Here is a 19,321-nt window from a genome sequence, read left to right as displayed (position 1 = left end):
TCAAATGCAGGTACATGTCGGTATCCTCAGCTGCTCGGATGGCGTCGATTCTTGTTGACGTGTCTTCGTTATGGGAACGAGAACCGGCACAGTGAAGTTGATACGCCGGCACGCAAGCATTATCGCCGTGACTTGTAGTTGTGATCACCATCGAGGCACAACTGTAGTGGCGGCCAGACATGAAGAATGCGACTGGAAAATGGTTGTAACTTTTCACTTCCACGTCGTCAGCAAAGGGAGGGAAAAAAGAGCAACGGTTTTTCCAACGGTGTTGTATCGTATATCGCAAAGCGATGATCCCTTGATTGTTTTGCAGAGGCAGACAAAGTAATATCGTGTATGCGTGACTGCTCAGTCCAGAAATGACACAGCCGTCGTCACCATCGTGCAAGCAAGTCTTTGTCGTCGCTCTTAGCGTCGATTTTGTGCCAGAACCAGCTAAGCTGAAAGCAGCCGAAGCAAATACCAAAAAAATATTTAAAAAAAACCTTCTTCGGAAAGTCGAGTCATCCTGCACATGGTTCCCTGCAATGAAGCATGCATGCAGCCACACAAGCCTTCGTCTTCCTCAAAGACACGATCGAAGGTTGCGATCCCGCCTTGACCTTGCCCCTAGCTCGGCTTTGCATCTCTATATAAGTCAGTCATTGTCGGTGATGCCAGCTTTATCACGAGTGTACAGGTAGTTTGTGTGGAAGCGGCACGGGTGGGTGTGCAAGATAGCTCTGCGTCAAGGCTCGAATTAATCTCACGTGCCAGTTGAGGCGAGCGTTAGTCGTTCCATCCACGGTTGGCGAGCTGCCAGGTTGCATGCAAGCCTGCATATACGCGAGAAGAGATGACTCGACTCGACCACCACGCGTAGCCTGCTTCCTCCAGCTGGTTGGATCGAAAATCCTGTTCACTTTACCCCGTCCTTCAGATTCGACCTCCCTCTACTATCCGATCAGTATAGAATCGTCCAAAGGCATACAGTGGTCTTCCGACAACAGTAAGGTGTCAGCTTTTGGCGTCACATTGTTGCTCTTCCGATCACGAATGCGAGTACAGAAACGCTAACTTAGCCTGGTTAGGAGCACGGCAAGTCGATCAATAATAAATCATGCGCAGTGATAAAGTGGGACGATGGACACTCAATCGGATTGAGCTTGCTGCAACTTGATCGCTCACGATCCTCAACCGTCTTCCCATTGGACGGCCTAGCTAGTAATCTTACTGCTCGACACCATACAGGGCTAGGTTCACTCTTGGCAATGTTTCAGGCATCATTGAAAGCCCGATTGCTTCTTGCTCGCAGAAAGATAGCCTGGCTCGGATCGGATCGACGGACAATCGCACGTGTGCGCGAAATTCTTCTCTGAAAGAGCGAAATAGGAAAAGGCCGTGCAATGTACCGATCTTAACTTTACATCGTTGACCAATAAACGATGGCTTTGGGTTCTGTTCCGCTTTGACTTGATTGGATCCCCCACGCCGAGCAACTCGAGTCTCCAGTTAATCATGAATGGCGAAGTGTGCTCATAACATTGCGTGACTTGGATTTCCGCCCAGCCTATCCAGCAGAACGAACAAGGTCAGTTCATTCGCCGGAAAGCTTTCGGCCGGATCAGCATGGAGCAGTGCCTTTTGACAGCTGTCAGGCGAAGCAGCGTGGTTGTGACTCTTGCTCGATGATCATGGAAAGTGTCAGTCCGCATGGCCCACCTATGTCAACATCAGCATTCACAAATGAAAAGCTCATTGCATTCGTGATTGTACCAACCGGAGGTATCGTTCAAGATGAGCAGTCTCACGTCTGAATCGCAATGTTGAAAACCATTTGCATGCAAACTACAGTAGACTCGATCGACTAGCTGTGGACCAGCAAAGAATGGAACAGATCCGAGCTCACCACAGATTAGCCTGAGCTTCCGAGAGCAAATCAAGACTGCCGAATCCAGCCTCTTCTGCTGCAGTGGCGACCTCGGCCCAGACACCTTGCTCCGGATGACCCTTTGGCTTCAGGAATCGGTCGATTGCATGCCACACTCCATTCCGAGCCGGGCCGTCTTGTAGGATGACAGAAACGTTTTGCGCCACCATCCTCGTCTGCAGCGGACCCCTGCCGCCAGGCAGCAAGTAGTACCTGTAAACATCGACATCTACCGTCTCGTGCTCGCCCTTGGTGCCGTTGATCTTCGGTAGAACCGTATCAAATGTGTACGAGGTCTTGTTGGCGTGTCCCACCACACTGTGGACAGCGTCAGAAGCAGGTTCGCCCGAGTGCGAGACGTGGTGCACAAAGTCGGCATACACAATGTCCGAGGGCAGCGAGTGCAGCATAAAGATCTTCTGCAGCAGTTCTGTGCCCCAGGGCGAGAAAAGGTAGGCGCGGAAGATAAACGGCAGACGAGACCATGCCAAGTTGGTGGGCACAAAGATGGTCTCAGCAGGAACACCGTCAAAGTGCTTGCTGGCGCTGCGCTCGTGGTACCAGGTGTCGATCAAACCAGCAGCCTTGTCGTGATCGGCATGGTGGCGATGCGCGTGTTCGGGACGGTACGTGAAGAACTTGTCAATGTGAGCCTTTTGAAGAGCCGAGGTGGTGGTGGAGAAGGTGGTTTGACCGTAGAAGAGACTCTGGAGCACATCGGGCGGCAGGACAAGCGGATACTTGATACCATGAATCAAACCATTCTTGGCACGGATGTTGGGTTTGACCACGCGCGAGTAAAAGTTGAGATAAATCGAGGGAAGAGGCAGAAGGCTCTTACCCGTGCGCACACGCCAGTTCGTACCGTCATTGTTGGCATGGGCTTTGCCAGAGTTGAGCCAGGTGGCGACGCTCGAGTTGTCGCCAATGGTCCTCGCGTCAAGAATGGTGTCGGATCGAACCAAGTGGTACAGAGCCGTGGCATCGATGAGATTACGGATACACTCGCGACGGCGCTTCTTCTCCTCGTCTTTGTTGTCACCTTTATCGTGTCGACGAGCATCGATGCTGTAGTCTCGCTCGTAGTCGGCAATCTGTTTCTGGATGGCGTCCCACTGATGAATTGAAGCCGGACCGAAAGATGTGTCTTGGAAGGCCTCCTTGTCTTCATCGTCTCTTTCACGATCGTGGTGCCAGTCAAGAGGTGCAAAGAGGGTTAGGTCCTCCTTTTTCTTCAGAATGTCTTTGGTAGCATCGGACGAGTAATTGAGGATGTGAGCAAGCTGTGAAAACTCTTCGGAATCGTTGATGACCTGCCAGATGGTCTTGCCTTGGTCTTCAAAAGCAGCGACGGGCTGCGAGATATGCGTGATGAGGCTACTGAAGGTAGAGAAGAGCTTCGAAGAGAACCCCAACGTCAGGGCTCCGAGACCAGACGGAGTGGCAGATTGGTAGACAAGCTGATCGTTGTCAAGAGCTGGGGCTGCTTGAATGCTTGCTGCACCGAGCAAGGCCGTTAGTGCCGTCAAGAGTTGAGAAGATACGATCCTCATTGTCACTACTGCTGGTGAACCAAAACAGGCATGAACAACATGGTGGACGAAGAACAGAGCGTTGCGAACGCAATCGACTATATAGTTATGGCATCGCGTGTCACAATCACGAATGGACGCGCGTAAAGCGAGGACAGATCTCTGTAGTTTTGGACAACTGAGCACATTGGCAGGATAAGACAAGTATCAAATGGACACCAGCGTGCAGGCTCGTACACAGTCATCAGTATGAGCAGAGAGCCGGCGAAAATGGAGAGGACGGGGCGTGTGGAGCGCTATGGGCAGCTTTGCGGTTGTCAGAAACGGCGCGGATTTGTAATCCACGGCGGAATCAGTGGGAACATTTCGCAATACAGCCTATGCACTCTGCAAACCCCACATGTCATCTGACAAGCATCTCAATCATTGCACTGCTCCTCTTTCCTCTTGTCATCAAGATTAGCATGCGTAGATCGAGGTATAGTCACCGGCCGATCGCGCTCAAGCCATGGCAGAAGCTCGTTGCAGAGGGGCCAGTCTAATGGACATGACGTGTGCCAGAAAGGACGCCAAATATCCTCCACTTTGCACGTTGTTGTCAGCAGCAAAATGCGCGCACAAAAGCGGGAAAAGTCTCACTTCGTGACTCCGCGGACTAAAGTTATTGACGTTGACGTCTGTGAGATCGGGAGCAAGTCTCCACAAAAAGGAATAAGGAAGACCAAGTCACAAGTCACAAGTCACTCACGCTTGTCGTAGCAATCGTGAATCACAATCGTGAATGTCGGCGTGCTTCACGATTGCGATGGCTTCCATGGCAGAAAGACAGGAGGCGTTGAGAGGAAGCCATAGTAGTTTTGCATGGATCGGCACAATCGAAGTTTGTCCGACTGCGCAGCGTCGGCGTGTGATTGTGAGGCTGAGCCGGTGCCAGTGATAGGCTCGTGCATCCAGAAGCGCACTCGATCCTGCAAGCTTGGCAAAGTGGCGATGCCATGCTGCTGTGCAAAGGCATGTTGCGAGAGTTGCGTCTGCCATATGCGAATCGAACCTCCCACATTGGCCGTTGCTGCCTTTGCTGGTGCCTGGGGTGCCTCGCCGATTGCCAGCAGGCGAATTCGATCTATGCCGACTTTGCTGGCTTCTTCCGTGCTAGAGCCCAAGCCAAGCCAAGTCGATCCATCAGGAAGCTTGAGCTCTCCACCGCCATCGCATTCTATTAACTTGGCCACCGCAGTCCACGTTCGCATCATGTACAGGCTGAGTTGCTTTTCCTCCTCGGTCATTCCCCTCGACGTCGATCGACTATGTACCAACGGCATAGCTGCTGCGTCCTTGCCATTATCTTGTTCCGGATCTACGCCATAGTCGGACACGTCAGACACGTAGACGTGGCCGTCTAAACCAGGATGACCGGTCAGCCCAAATACGAAGGGAACATCGAGCGTGTGAAAAGCTGCCCACTCTTCGGTCATCTCGGGCACCACCGTCAGCGCTTCCAACATGCCCCACGATGGCCGATATGCCAGAAGGAAACCATACGTATCTACGCAGTCCTCTTCTGCCGTTCTATCAGCTGCATGGCCGCTTTGAGCCGCCATATAGTCCAAGATTGGCGCTGTGAATTGGGCATCGCCTGTATAAGTAGCGCATGTGTAGAAAGCCTGCTGGTCTCGCAGAACTTTTTCGCGACCACTGAGCTTGCTTGCGACCAGCTCCCGGATGTCAAATCCATACAGCCGTCCAAGATCGGACGATAGTTGTGGATGGAAAAGATCTTGATGAGCAGCCAGCGACTGTCTGGTCGCGATCAAAAAGTTAAACATGGTGCCTTCATCTGCACACATGCCCACAATCACACCACTTCGACCATTACGCATTTGACTCTTTGGTGGCAGTGGACCGAGCGCTCGCTCGACAAAGTCTGGATCGACAAAGGCGCCGTCCCACACGGGACCCCACTGATCCGTCACACTAAACGCGTCACCACCGTTCAGATTCTCGCGCGCCCTTGGCAGGCGTTTCATATCTGATAGCGTCGGTGTATACTCGGACCTTGGGCGTTTGCCCACTAGAGGTCGCAGGCATGCAGAGATATCATCCGCGCTTACTCGAGTTCGCAGGTACTCGAGCTGAGCCTTGTCATCGCCCTCGAGATGGTAAGGACAAAGCGACCGCACGAGCGAGTCGAATGTGGCTTGTACTGCCTGAGTTGTACGCGGCAACAGTGTAGCCACAACGCCGCTCTGAAGAATGGCCTTGTGGAAGAGGCCTTCGGGAGTACGAGGTGATAGAAGGAGATAGTGGATAGCGATGCTGCCTGCGCTTTCGCCGAATACAGTAACATTGTTTCGGTCACCGCCGAGTACAGATATGGAGTTTTGAACCCAAAGCAAGCCGCTGACGAGGTCCCACAAGCCCCAGTTACCAGCACCTACGTGAGCACCCTGACCACGAGCAGGTCGGTTCTGCAGTGACTCGAGCATCACGAGCGGCCACTCGCCTGCCGCCTCTTCTGTCATGGAATGGGACCCAAGGAAGCCCAGAGCGCCGACTCGATATGTCAAAGATACGACAATGCAGCCGCTCTCGTGAGCCAGCCTCGCACCGTCGTGAAGCGGTCTAGAGCAATTGCCGACAGAGAATGCACCACCGTAAATCCAGACCAGAACCGGTCTCTTTGCATGGTCATTGTCTTTGGATTCTGGCACCCACACGTTCAAATAAAGGCAGTCCTCGCTTCGTGGTATTGCTGTCTTGGCGTTCTTGCGTCCACGATGCATGCCTTCCATGGCAGCAAAGTCTTGATACGGATCTGACTGCCATTTCGAGTTTCTCGTCTTGGACCAGCTCGGCAATGGCCCTTGGGGCACTTGCCAACGACGTGTACCGGTCGGTGGCTGGGCAAAAGGGATGCCAAGGTAGGCAAGAACAGAGCCTTTTCGGGTCTCTGCAGTGAATGAGGCGAGGTGAACGCGACGTGGTCGAATGTAGCCTTGCAGAGGTAGCAGCAGGTCGTGCTTCGAGGTGAGTCCATCGATGCTCTGATTGATGGTGGACATCTCTTCGCTATTGGCGCTCAGATTGACTGCCAGATGATGACACTGATGATCCAAGAGAGATTTGAAACAACGTTGCGTTTCTTTTCCAGAGGGATTACGCTGGGAGCTCGTTGTTGTTCCGGTAGCACAAGAAGACACGAGAACTACGAAGGTGTATGGTGGGCCTCGGCATTTGTACACCCGGCTGCTTCACCCGCTCGTGTTCAGGGTCCCAAAAAACAAGAACAATCACGAACAGGATACATTTTCGTGACCCCCTTTTGATTTCCTATTTTTAGGAAGTCAGCAGGCGCCTTGACAAAACAACAACAACGGTCACGAGCCGTGAGTCACGAGTTGCACGTTGCACGTTGCACGTTGCGTGCTGACACCAACCACCGAACCGTTTCAGCAACTCCACCGGCTTCCTCCGCGCATCCGGGGCACGACCGTGCTTTTCTGCCTCTCATAGTTCTGGACTTTTACTTGAGGACACCTCAACGGTGTAATGGGAATTCCTGGTCTCTGGGCCGAGCTGGCTCCCGCAGCCGAAACAACAACACTACACTCGTACCTCCTCACCAGCTTTGTCCAAAATCGCAACGAACTTCGGGGACTTCGGCTGGGTATCGACGCCTCGCTATGGCTGTTTCATGCGCTTCAGAGCTCTGGCGGTGCCAATCCGCATCTCAGGCTTTTGTTCTACCGACTTGCTAAGCTGCTTAGTTTGCCTGTACTACCCGTCTTCGTTTTTGATGGACCCAAGAGACCGACCTGGAAGCGAGGTAAGCTGGTCAGCGGCAGACAACAAGTGATTGAGGAGCCTTTCTCATACCTCATTGAAGCATTTGGATACCAGTGGCATCGCGCACCAGGCGAGGCCGAAGCCGAGCTGGCTTATCTCAACCAAGTGAACCTCATCGATGCTGTGTTGACGGACGATTCTGACGCACTGCTCTTTGGTGCACATGTCGTGATTCGCAACTGGGGCAAGAATCTCTCAGGCACCATGGCTTTCAGTAGGACCACGTCCACAAGTGGCGACATGTTTGACCAGGCTGCGGCTTCAACTCAAGACATTACTACAGCCAGCGCTGCTTCACGGCCTCAGCTTTCCGGACAGGACGGCAATCATCTCATAACGCTGTACAATACGCTCGAGCTTTCCAACCGCTATTACATGGGCCTTGACCGTGACGCTCTCATATTAATTGGTCTCATGTCTGGCGGCGACTACGACACGACTGGCTTACTTCAGTGCGGAATTAAGATCGCTGTTGCCCTTGCCCGCTCCGGGTTCGGTTACAGCTTGAACAGAGCTTTCAAAGCATCCTACACCAGTCAAGAATCCGCCTCGCATACTTGCCCCAAGTTCGAACGATTCCTCAAGACTTGGCGGGAAAACGTGCGCGAAGAACTGCGCACCAACAAGATAGGGTTCCTCCCCTCAAAAAGACCCAAGCTCGCATCAACCATTCCCAACAACTTTCTGTCCACGCCCGAATCTCGCAAAGTGCTGGCGTACTATCTTTATCCGCTGACGTCTCAGAGCAACAAGCAGTTTGATCCTAGTTTTTTTTATTTCAAGGGTGGGATGGCCGAGCCTGATTTGAAGAGGCTTGCGCGATTGACCCAAATCTACTTTAAGTGGTCCAAGGAAGCTATTCTGTCCAAGTTTCGTACGATTTTGGGGCCGGGCGTGGTAGTGCGTAGACTGCGACAGGAGTCGCTCGAGATTACTGCTTGGACAGAAGAGCAAGTTATGAGTTGGAGGGTGCGTCAACAGTTCATATTCATCGACGTTGCTTCTGTGGCAAGAAGAGTTTCAGTCTCTACGACGCAACAGAAGAGCCGAGCGCTACACGATAGCCCCAACGCAACACGTATAACTGATTTCTTCGCTAAGGCTGCCATTGCCACCAGGCCCTGTGCAGGGACCGCGGAAACTGTAGACCACTTGGAAACTTCTCTGTCATCGCTGCCAGCGTTTAGATCATCTGTCAAAATCCTCGCCATCAAAATGCAGCGCAGACACGCCGCTCTCGATCCATTCCGCGACTTTCGCGTGCTGGTCCCCATGGAGGAGTTCGCCGAACTAGCACAGCTAGGCATTGACGACGCTTTGGATACAAGACTGGCATCTGAGCGAATGCAAGGCAACGAGTCTGACACAGACCGATTAGGAGACCAGCAAGAAGACACGCGAACAAGGCCCAAATCAGGAATGGCCGGTAAGAGGCCCGATCCGGGGTCGCCGCTGCTCATGTGGATTGCAGAACCGCTGCTGGAGTTGAGTACAAGTGGAGCTGGTCCGCTCCACGAATTTCTAGATGAGGTGGAAAAGAAAGCTGCTGCGGCACAAGCAAAGGAGCTCAGGAAGAAAGCTGCGACCGAGGCTAGAAGCAAGGCGAATCAGACGACGTTGTCGCCATTCATCGAGTCGAGCGTCAAACCGTCGTTGAGAAATCAGGTAAAAGCGACGCCGAAGGGCCCTCAGTCAAGTGACACCTCCTCGAAACGATCGAGTCTAGTGCAAGAGTCGACAAGCGGCGCGGTGGAAGCGCCCCACACGCCGAGACAGCTCAGAGTGCCAAGTGGGATGCAGAGAAGTTTGAGGCGGACCGAATCCGTTCCCGTACCCATCGCCACTACCGATCAGACGAGCGCGGGCTTTGCAGCACCAGCACCATGCAGGGGTCGGGGTCAAAGTAGACACATCTCTCTGCCTGATGCCACATCCGCGCTCATGCGCTCCTCCGATGCCGATGGCGAAGAGGCGGATTCAAGCATTGAATTTCTCGGAGCCGTGGTCTCCGATCGCCTTGCTAGCGGTGGAGCGGGGCACAGCCGGGCCGCAACACCACCACGTTCCACCTCGAATGGTAGCGAGGAGCAGAGACGACCGAACAAATCGCCTCGAAAGCTTCTCACACCTGCACCACATCGCACCACGACTTCAAGATCAACTCCAAGTCAACGTGCGCTCGCGGAACCTGTAATCATCGACTCCGAAGATTCCGACTGCGACGACCATGACGCAGAGCTTCTGAACGCCGCAGTCAAGCCGTTCAGCACACGTTTAGCTGAATCCATGGCACAATGAGCCGTCGAACCGATATCGAGCATCATCATCAGCGACGATTCTTCCAATGACGCTTTCTGAGTTTGTCTCCAAGCAGTCGCCACATCAGCTCCGGATAACATGTGCATAGTGATAAGCAAATCTGGATGCAAAAAAAGGCAATGCGCAAGTGAGAACCCGTAGAATACAACAAATTGGTCTAGATAACAAAAGCCCATAGAATGAACGTGAAGGAATAACAACATGAGCGCAAAAGCACCTTGTCGACGATGTTGTTGAAGCTACAAGCGCGACTTGGCTCTTTGTGACGAGACGGCGATGCTTGCGTGGTTTGGATTGGCCTCATCTGTGGATGCGGTTGTGGATGCCGGTGCGTGCGAAGAAGTCGCGACATGACCGGTTCCCAGCGTATCCTGCGACATCTTGGGTGCGATCGATGCGGCATGCTGTGACTGGAAAGGTGACTCTGCTGGTGGCCGCTCTACCGGTGTTGTCGGAGTCGGTGACCGCTGATCGGCGGTAAGGATACTGTTTGCCGTATCCGACATATCCTCCTTTGCCGCCCTCGAGTCGTCCGCCTGCGGCATACGCTCCTGTTTTGGCTGACTCGGCACGCCACCCACACTCGCCGCAACGTACCTCTGAAAAGGCGAGATTGACGCGCCCAGCGCTGGCCGTTGCGCACCGCTGATTCCAGTGTTATCCAACAAAGGTGCACCCAGCCCACCTCCCCTCACTGCACCACCCACGGTGCCAGCCAGATTATTATCCCAAAGCTGACTGCCCGCGGCGCGACCCTGCCCAAAATGACTCGGATTAAATCTGGCGAGACCCAACGTTTCTTTATCCCTAATTGCTGCTGCACCCAAGCCCATTTTTGTCAACTCGGACCTCTCGGCCAACCATTCGACGATGGCCTCGACAACCTGAGGATAAAAGCCTCGGAATAAATGGTCAGCATGGTCGATCAACTTGACCGAACAGCTGCCAGGCCGTCGATGGATGCCACTCAAGATGTTGCCGTACGAGGTCACGTCGGACGCGGGGACGGATTTATCCGCTGTGCCATGGATCAAGAGGACATCCGTGTTGTAGGGAAAGGCAAGCGCGATCTCGCGTGTTGGCCAAGCAGCAAACTGCTCTACCTGCTCTGGGTAGACGTGCAGCTCTTTATCCTGACCTGCTACGCGTGCCTGCCAACGGAAGAAGCCTTCCTTCGCAAACGCGGACAGGTATACAGGATCGCGCTCGTGAATGTTGGCCATGTTGAAGCGCGCACTAAGTGCCACGAAAAACGGAACGCGCAACGAAGGCGGCAAAGCATCAGGACAGTGTTTCGCAAACCAAGCAAAGCCATCTAGCCCGCCTCGACTGTGTCCAATGATGATCTCCACCGTATACTCCAACTTTGTCCTGAGATAGTCAACCACAGCTACAAGGTCCTCGACATCATCCGCCAAGTTGCCCATCGACCACGTGCCGGGAGTCTCACCGTTGGCGCGAAAATCGAAGCGGAACGAGTCGACTGGCAACGCCCGCGCGAGCTGTTTGTGGTAGATCTGATCCTTGTGCGCCAGCACACCATGCAAGATGAGCGCGATCTTGAGACCGCGCGTATCGCGCTTGTCGATGGGATAGATCGGGTAGCCTCGACGTTTGAACGTCTGATCCTTGTGCCGTAACCTCTGCATTGTGGCGTGATCGTCCTCGACAAAGTGAGACGAGCGGTGCACAAGATGAGCGGAAGCGGAAGGGTCGTTGGAGATGTCGGGCCGATTGAGGTTGCCCTGTTGGATATGACGAGAGAAAGGTTCGATGGGTGCGGTGGTGGAACGTGACGTGTAGACGGGATGCGGTTCGTGTTCTTGCGGGTTGTGTGGCGGCAGTGCGATCTGTGCGAGGATTCCGACGATGCCAATTGTTTCGCCCGTGGCGGTGGTCATGGGGATGTGCAGTTTAGTCTCCCTCATCTTGTTTTGGCTGTTCGTCACGGTAAGCGATCCGTGTCGGGCGTGTGCTGAGTTGTGCGCCTGCGCAAGCAGAGCCCAGCAGAAGGGTGGCGTCTCAGAGGTGGATTCGTCTCTGCCGGGTGCGATGTGAGCGGCGGCTGTAGTTGCGATATGAGACGTCTATACTGCAACGTGCCGGCAAGAGAGGGTTGCTTTCGTGTTTCTAGGTTTGTGACTGTGCAGCTGCAACGGCAGTCCGGTTGACGCTTCTCGGTGGATGCCTTTTTGTTGGATCAGAAGCTTTGACTCGGAAGCGCTGTCCATGTGCTGGTGGTGTTGACTCGAGGCGTGATGTGAAGAATGGGCGAGCGCGAGCAGGAAAAAGGCGACAAGCTGCTCGTGGTGCAAGCGCTTCGAAGACCCGACAGGTATGCTACGCCCTTGGTATCGCTTCTTCGAGACGAGCCGCTGTGACTGAATAGGGCCGGTGCACGTGTGACAATGTGGTGAGAGAGCTACGATCTGTTGCTTTTACTCGTCGAGCCCTTGAAGCTCGCAACGTTCGGGAGCTTGCGAGGCGGTCGATCCGAGATTTGCAGTCAACGGTCAGACAGGACAAAAGGGCAGCCCCTGGTGAAGCCGACGAACGCAGGTGACGGCGGTAACCGCCATGATGGTGCCTGTCGCCTTTAACCACCACCTTGCTCGGTTTACTTGGAAGAACAGCGGTTGGCAGCCAGTCACAAGTCAAATTAACTTTATTTAGATTCGAAATACGTGATTCTCTGTGATTTCACGATTGGAGTTTTTGTTTTCGGCACCTTCTGCCGTTGAGCAGGAAATTGTGGGGTGACCACGCACAGTTGCCTCGAGATTACTTTTCATTTCAAAGTCTGGTAATGCCACAAGCCTGGGGCCATGCGGCACGTACAGTGTGAGTCACGAGTGAGCAAGAGTCAGTTGTGAGCGAAAGATCCAGTTCAACACTCACAAATCGGAACGAGAGCGGAGAGCGGAGAGTGCGCTGGGTTGAGATTTGGACCCTTTCGCGGACAGCCAAGCACCAAGATTCATGTCTTGTCGTTCCTGCTTCTTTCAGACAGACACGGGCACGACCCACACTCGTTACTCTCATGTCCAGGATTTGAGATGAGGTTCGCAGATTCGCAAGCGCATGCACACACGCTTGCGCACGCGCTATTCGTGATTGCCACTCAATACCTTCGCAGGTCCACTCAACATTTTTGAAACGTCGGATCCCCCAACCTTCTGCAGGCACGGGTCAGCGACGTTGCGACTTTGCTGGCAGCATCCCCTTCTCACGCCTGTGTCATACTTTCTAGTCGACTTCACCAAGACTGTGGCGTGATTGCAAAGTGTCATTCTAGCGCATAGGTTGAAACCGCACGAAGTCGCATCCGATCACGAGACGGTTGTTTAAAGGGGGAGCCACCGACTCAGTGAGAACGGCTCTTTCGACATCGGTCTCCACCGAGCATCGGATTCAAGATTCCTTCGAGCTGGCAACTCGTGACTGTGACTGCGTGGCACTGAACGCCGAAGAAAGACGAACCGAACCATGCAACTCAAGTACAACCCTCACCTTTGCACGAGTTGTTCAAAAGCCATCTGGGCCCCGATCTCGTATTCAAATCGGGCTGTCGCCGCTATCCGAGAAATGTGCTTCGAAACTTCACTTTGTGCAGCCGCTTCACGATTCACGATTCGAGGAAAAAATTCCTGGAGACTCACAACTCAAAAAGGGTCCTGATTGCCCATTTTCTGGCTTGCAAGCCAAGGCCGTCGTGCAATTCCAAGAGAACCTCGTCTTGAGTCCGATACACCACCTTGGTCGTCGACGTCCTTACCTGAAGGCCATCTCTCTTCTCCTCCCTTTCCTTGCCTTCCTCACACACATTTCTGAGCCAATTGCAGCTCCGCCTAGCCGTCTCTAAGCTCACTCAGCCTTCAGTACAGCCTGACGCTCCTTGTTCCTTTCATCCACCTCGCAACATCCAGCGCCACACCCTTGTTCGACCATGGCAAAATCGCTCCGCTCTTCGAGCAAGCTCAAGGCGCGCAATCAGAAGCGGTCCAACCCAAAATCTGACTATGCTGTTGCCGAAGCTGCGCGCGTCAACGCGCTCTCCGCTCGTCTAGCTGCTGGACTGAACAAGGACAAGCTTCCTGTCCAAGGCGATTCTAAGCACGCAGAAGAAGAGATGATCGACATCGGTTCCGTAGAGAAACAAGAGGATGGAGCTACGCAGCAGAACAAGATCTCCACTTCGGGCCACCGAGATTCTAGAAGAGAAACATACCGCAAGAGTAGAGGTCTGAAACCCTTCAAGAACTCCGGTGGCAACAGCCTGTTTGACGCCCACAAAAGTAAGAACAACGGAAAGGCTAAGCGTAGACGATAGACAAGACTATTTCAGCTCAGGCCTTGGTTGCATCGAGACGAACCGCATTTCGAACCCTCGATCGCAGCATGTCCCAAGAAGACATCCCCTCTTCACACAACGCGCGCGCACGATAACACGCAATTCATCACACGCCACGTCGAGCCATCCTAGTTTCTCTCCAGCGCACACTTTGTACTATATACCTTATCCCATTTTCTTGCTATCGGTCTCACCATTGATCCCCATCTTGGCACTCATGTCGCAGCCTCGCATCGTCTGTGCTCCGTCCCACCATTCACCACACAAATCACAATACACGCAAAATCTCAGTAACGACAACCACTTGACATGATCGCAGGCCCTCTTCTAACTCTTACAGACAACAATGCCTTGATCCACCTCTCCATCGACATCGTCAACCAGCTCTGCCACCTCTTCCAACTGCGGTAGCGACTGCTGCCGCTTGAATTTGCCGATCGTGATCAGCAGCAGACCGCTTGCCTTGACGCTCTCCACCAGATGCGGTACGTGATTCAGCAGCGCCACATCCACCATGATACCCAGCAGATTGTTTGACTTTGCGAATCGGACCGCTTCCGAAATGCTCTCGCGACGTGGATCCGTTTCGTGCCGTGTCGAGGGCAGCAGTTGACCTCGTTCGAGACTTGCCATGCCATCTATGCCGCAGAAAGAGGCAAAGAATACCGCATAGTTGGGCTGCTTCCAGTTGAGCGCCGTGCACACGGTTGGCGACCGAGACGAGAAGAGGATCTTGCGACTCTGCTCGCGGTTGCTCGTGCCTGCTGCATACACCGTGTGCAGAATGGTATCGACAAATTGGTTGACTTCCATCTTGGGCATCCCTGGGTTAGAACGCACCTCGGCCGTGGAGGGGTACATGACGTCGATATCGATTCCGACCGAGACAGGCAGAAGCGACAGGAGCGTTTCCAGCGTCACTACCGATCTTTCAAGTGCGCGCTGCCAGTCTACCCATGATGCCTGCGCTGCTTGTGCTGGAGTCCAGTCCAACGAGCGACCTGTCTGCGTGGCGACCGACAGGAATTCTTCGGATGTAACACTGCCAACATAGACCTGCAGACCAGGCAGAGGGATGAATTGTGCAGGCCATACCACGGCTTTCGCATCCTTGGTCACCTGTACCACCACGCGCAAGTATTCGCCCGCAAGCGAAGATCCTGTGACCAGCGTGGGTTGCGCTGCAGCTGCAGTTGCAGATGCCGCGCCAGAAGATCCGACCGATGGAGTTCCGACCGCTCCGTTGGAGCTTGCCGTGGCGCTCTTGTCCGCAACAGCTTGCGTCGGACCCGCTGCTGCTGATTTACTGCTGAGCGAGCCACCGATCCCACTGACACCGCTATTGGGCGTCATCCTTGTAGGTCCTACGGTGGAGGCAGCCGCCACACCGGGCAGCATGCTCTTCCAGTACGTCTCGACGCGACCACCGATCTCGAGCTGTACGCTGTCGAACGGCTTGACGAAATCAAGCTCAAACGATACCTCTCCTACAACCTTGAGGTAGACGTCCTGAAGTGGAAGAACGAAGCGCTTGCGATCCGTCATACCTTCAAATGAGCTCGGTAATGCGACCGCCTTGCCAATCACTTTGGAACCAAAGGTCGGCATGAGTTCCCATTCGATGGAAAAGCTCTCAAGCCTGTCGACCTGGAAGGAAAATACTTCGCGTTCGTCTGCGAGCGGCAGCACTACATTGTGCGGGATTGCAGTGGTAGAAGCGTCCGGGCGCGACGTCATGACAAGTTTGAGTGACGATGTCGAGAATTGTTCGGGACGATTCGGATCTTGATGCTTATAGAGCTTGACCGAGTTGTTTGTAAGTGAAACAGAGACGAGCGCACGCTTGTCAAGGTAATTGTGACCGTAGGTGCGGAAGGGAATGATAGGCGGCGGAAGCGAGAGGTCGGGGATGCCATCGATCTCGAGGTCTAGATCGTGTGCAGCATCGGCGGATGAGGAAGTCTTGGCGACCGACGTCCTGGAAAGCCGACGCTCTCGAGGTGGAGCCTGACTTTGCTGTGCTGCTTGGAGGAGAAGAAGCAAGCAAGCAATTTTGCCGTTCCACGCGGCGTAGAAGGCAGCCGTGCGGTCCTTCTCGTCGACAATGTTGACGTTGCAACCAGCCTCGAGCAGAACCTGAAGGCAGTCGACGTGGCCGTTTTCGGCGGCAAAGAAGGTGGGAGTCCATTGTGTTCCCTTTTCAGGCGCGTCGGGGTTGCCACCCGATGCGACGAGCAGGCGAACGCACTGGGCGTGGCCAGCGCGGGCGGCAAGAGCCTGGGGATACAGACCTTCGGCGTTGGCAACGATCTTTGCACCCTTTTGCAAAAGAAGATGGACAATGTCGGCATGGCCGCCAGAGCTGGCGAGACAGAGAGGGATGAGGTCGATTGTGTCGCGTGGCTCGACACTGGCGCCATGTTCCAAAAGGATGCGGACGGCGTCGGTGCGGCCATTCATGACGGCGAGAATGAGCGGAGAGAAACCATCGAGGTCGTATGTGGCAGCCGAGATTGAGGGCAGCGAGAGTAAGTATTGACAGACGTCTGTATGCCCCGCCATGGCAGCGTAGGAGAGCGCAGTGCGGCCGTAGATATCCTGCTGAGCCACGTCAACGCCGTTCTCGATGCAGGATTGGACGAGGAAGAGCTTGCCAGCCATAGCAGATTCGTGCAGACAGGTGCGCAAGCTGATGTCGTCAACGAATTTGTAGTCGGCCAGATGATGCGCTAGCGCTGCACGCATGGCATCGTGGGGAGCCTCGAGGAGAGCACGCCAAACGATACGTGAGACGCTGGTCAAGTCTTCGTTTTGTGCTGCGATGCGGATCATCTCGGTGGCCGGTGCGACACGGCCCACCTTGATTGCCTCTGCGAGGTTGGCTTCGAGATCGGCAAGCGCATCGAAGTCCTGACTCTGAGCGGCAGCAAAGTCAAGGCGATTGTCTGCAGAGAGGCTAGCGCCATTGGTGCCGAGGGTGTCGCTGAGTGAGCGTCCGTGGGAGAGATTCTCAAGCTCGAGCAAGTTGGCGGCGGCAATGTCACTGAGTTCGGCGATGAACTTGAGGTTGAAGCAAGGTTGCACTTCGACTTGGCGAGCGAGGTAGAGCTCCTTGGTCTGAGACTTGGAGCGTTTGTCCCATTTTTTCAAAATCTTACGGAAGCCAGTGGCATTGATCTCGATGAATTGCTGGAGCTTGCTGAGATCCTTTTCATAGTAGCGGAAGCCTTCGTAGAGAGCGACATAGGAAGGCGAATCCTTGGAGAGCTTGGAAGAGTTGCGAGACTCAAAAAGGATGCGCTTCTTGTCGATGAGCGTCTGCAAACGGGACTTGAGTTCGGCTTCCTTTTGAAGATAGAAATTGTTGATCTTTTCTAGTTCTCGTTCTAGCTTGAAGAAGAAGGCAGCTTTGTGGATCTGAAGCTCGTCCGAGCCTTCGACACGCGGAAGAATCTGTGGTTGCGGTGAGACGGTGGACTGGCTGTTGACGCTCTCTTCTGGACGCACGCCCGTCGCAAACAGGGCCGCATCGCCCAGCCGGCCCTTTTCGAGCGAGTTGATGATCTTCTTAAGAAACTTGTAATCGAGGTAGTAGGCGCCCCAGCCAGAGATCTGCTGACCGAGGATGTACTTGCCAAACTTCATCTTGGGCTATGGTGCAGCCGATGAGTGGTCAGCGATACTTGAACGTCGGAAGAGCTCGGAAGAGCTCGGAAGAGATGTGCAACAGAGTTGGTAACTGCCACGAGCAGCGGCAGCGAGGCACTTGTCGCGGGCGAATACAAGCAAGAGCGACTCGGATCAGTGGCAAAGCTTTCTCGTTTCAATCTACTTGTGGCAGCGATGCGCCGTTATACGAGGTCCATGGCTGGCTAGATGGAGAGCGAGGTTTCGAGTCCAGTCCCTTGGAAGCAGGCGGCTGTACCGATGGATGGATCTCGGAGCAACCGATGACTTGCTCTTTTCAAGGCTGGAAACGGCGGCGCCTTGCTGAAAAAGAGAGAGAATAAGAGATCGAGTGGTTCCTTGGACCGCACGATGCCAGCGATGAGCGATGAGCGATGTCGGATGGTGGTGGCATGCTGATCAGCAAGCGTAGCTACGACAAAAGCAGACGTGAACAACAGACCAACTCACACCAACCTACACGCTAGCGCAACGCACGGGCGCGGCTCAAATTTCGCTGCACGTAGCCAAGCAGCTCCGCTCCGTCGGCCGACACGGCTTGCTTACTTTGGCAAATCACGAATCACGAATGTACGAGTTCAAGCAGGCTGGAGAGCAGCCATCTGGACAAACAGGATGCCTTCTGCCGTGCTTTTTTCCCTGCTCTCCTTTGGCAGCTTCTTTCCTTGTCTACTCGATCCACTCTTTGCGCACTCTTCGTTCCTGCTGGATCTTCAGCATTGTCATATCGAACACTGGGTGGCGACAGTCATCAGCAGTCCCCAATTAAAAGGAAAAAAAGGGAGGGGGAAAAGATGTAAGCAATACGCAGTTGGTACTGCAGACGACCTGGCGCAAGTCCACCTGAATAAGTAAAACTGATTTGTGAGTCAGAGTGTGGGTACCATTCGATGTACGTTGCGGAGAGGCTACTGCCAACACGTGCGCACGTTCTCACCGTACGCCTTCGCTGATTCGTCCGCTCGAAAAACATAAAAGACACGGGAGGTGGGTCATTCACGATTCACGAGTCGTGATTCACGATTGTCATTTTCTGTGGATGTTGTCCGGTCTAACATGGCGCTTGTTGTCTTTGTGGGTTCTACCCCGTTCTTGGGCCCGGCTTTGTATTCGCACGAAGACATGCACACATGAAGCTCGAACGATCTTGCTGGAATCACGAGTCTGTATTGTTCATCTCTGAGCTCGGCGACCAGTCAATGCGCCCTGTTTGTGAGGAGGAAGCCTGCTCGTTGCATCACCGTTGCATCACCGTGATGAACCAGTCACGAGTCACGAGTCGTGAGTTTCGCTCAGCGCATGTTCGGTCACGGATCAAACCGAGCCGACGTTGACTAATCGTTATCGTGATTCGTGAATCGTGAATCTAGATCCCAAGCGTGAAGGTCGCCGCGCTTTCAAACATGTAACGCGGCCAAGCTGGATGTCGGTCGGCTATCAAGGCAAAGCAGAACGGACCAAGATATATCACTCGGGGTTATTCAGCGCCCACTGCCCATTGCCCACAGCCACGGACAACTGTCGAAGAATGTGAGATCGATGAGGTGTAGATTTGGTCGGAGTGGAAATCACGAAAAAGGTGAAAAAATCAACAAATCGTGAATCACGAATCGGGAACAACGTAAATCGAACGAATGCCAGACAGAACTGAGCTGGAGCGCGTGCTTGCTTGCT

The 19,321-nt window shown here is 53.9% G+C and overlaps 6 protein-coding genes across 6 annotated transcripts; 2 read left to right on the top strand and 4 right to left on the bottom strand.

Annotated features, from left to right (window-relative positions):
* Positions 1–1,887: 1,887 nt before the first annotated feature.
* On the bottom strand, positions 1,888–3,465 carry UMAG_02865 (uncharacterized protein; the record flags this gene model as incomplete). The annotated part of the gene is made up of 1 exon (XM_011390999.1): positions 1,888–3,465. The coding sequence occupies one exon, from the start codon at positions 3,463–3,465 to the stop codon at positions 1,888–1,890; it is 1,578 nt and encodes a 525-aa protein (XP_011389301.1).
* A 773-nt stretch (positions 3,466–4,238) lies between these two features.
* On the bottom strand, positions 4,239–6,506 carry UMAG_02864 (uncharacterized protein; the record flags this gene model as incomplete). Its single annotated transcript, XM_011390998.1, has 1 exon — positions 4,239–6,506. One exon carries the CDS (start codon positions 6,504–6,506, stop codon positions 4,239–4,241), a length of 2,268 nt encoding a protein of 755 aa, XP_011389300.1.
* A 487-nt stretch (positions 6,507–6,993) lies between these two features.
* On the top strand, positions 6,994–9,588 carry UMAG_02863 (uncharacterized protein; the record flags this gene model as incomplete). Its single annotated transcript, XM_011390997.1, has 1 exon — positions 6,994–9,588. One exon carries the CDS (start codon positions 6,994–6,996, stop codon positions 9,586–9,588), a length of 2,595 nt encoding a protein of 864 aa, XP_011389299.1.
* A 260-nt stretch (positions 9,589–9,848) lies between these two features.
* On the bottom strand, positions 9,849–11,537 carry UMAG_02862 (uncharacterized protein; the record flags this gene model as incomplete). The annotated part of the gene is made up of 1 exon (XM_011390996.1): positions 9,849–11,537. One exon carries the CDS (start codon positions 11,535–11,537, stop codon positions 9,849–9,851), a length of 1,689 nt encoding a protein of 562 aa, XP_011389298.1.
* Positions 11,538–13,555: 2,018 nt separating this feature from the next.
* On the top strand, positions 13,556–13,939 carry UMAG_02861 (uncharacterized protein; the record flags this gene model as incomplete). The annotated part of the gene is made up of 1 exon (XM_011390995.1): positions 13,556–13,939. One exon carries the CDS (start codon positions 13,556–13,558, stop codon positions 13,937–13,939), a length of 384 nt encoding a protein of 127 aa, XP_011389297.1.
* A 348-nt stretch (positions 13,940–14,287) lies between these two features.
* UMAG_02860 (putative cyclin-dependent kinase inhibitor) lies at positions 14,288–17,605 on the bottom strand (the record flags this gene model as incomplete). Its single annotated transcript, XM_011390994.1, has 1 exon — positions 14,288–17,605. The coding sequence occupies one exon, from the start codon at positions 17,603–17,605 to the stop codon at positions 14,288–14,290; it is 3,318 nt and encodes a 1,105-aa protein (XP_011389296.1).
* Between the last annotated feature and the right edge of the window lie 1,716 nt (positions 17,606–19,321).

This window comes from Mycosarcoma maydis, chromosome 7 (assembly GCF_000328475.2).
Source record: "Mycosarcoma maydis chromosome 7, whole genome shotgun sequence".
Taxonomy (NCBI): domain Eukaryota; kingdom Fungi; phylum Basidiomycota; class Ustilaginomycetes; order Ustilaginales; genus Mycosarcoma; species Mycosarcoma maydis.
The sequence above is the reverse complement of the archived record's forward strand: the minus strand, read 5'-3'. Positions and strand labels throughout refer to the sequence as shown.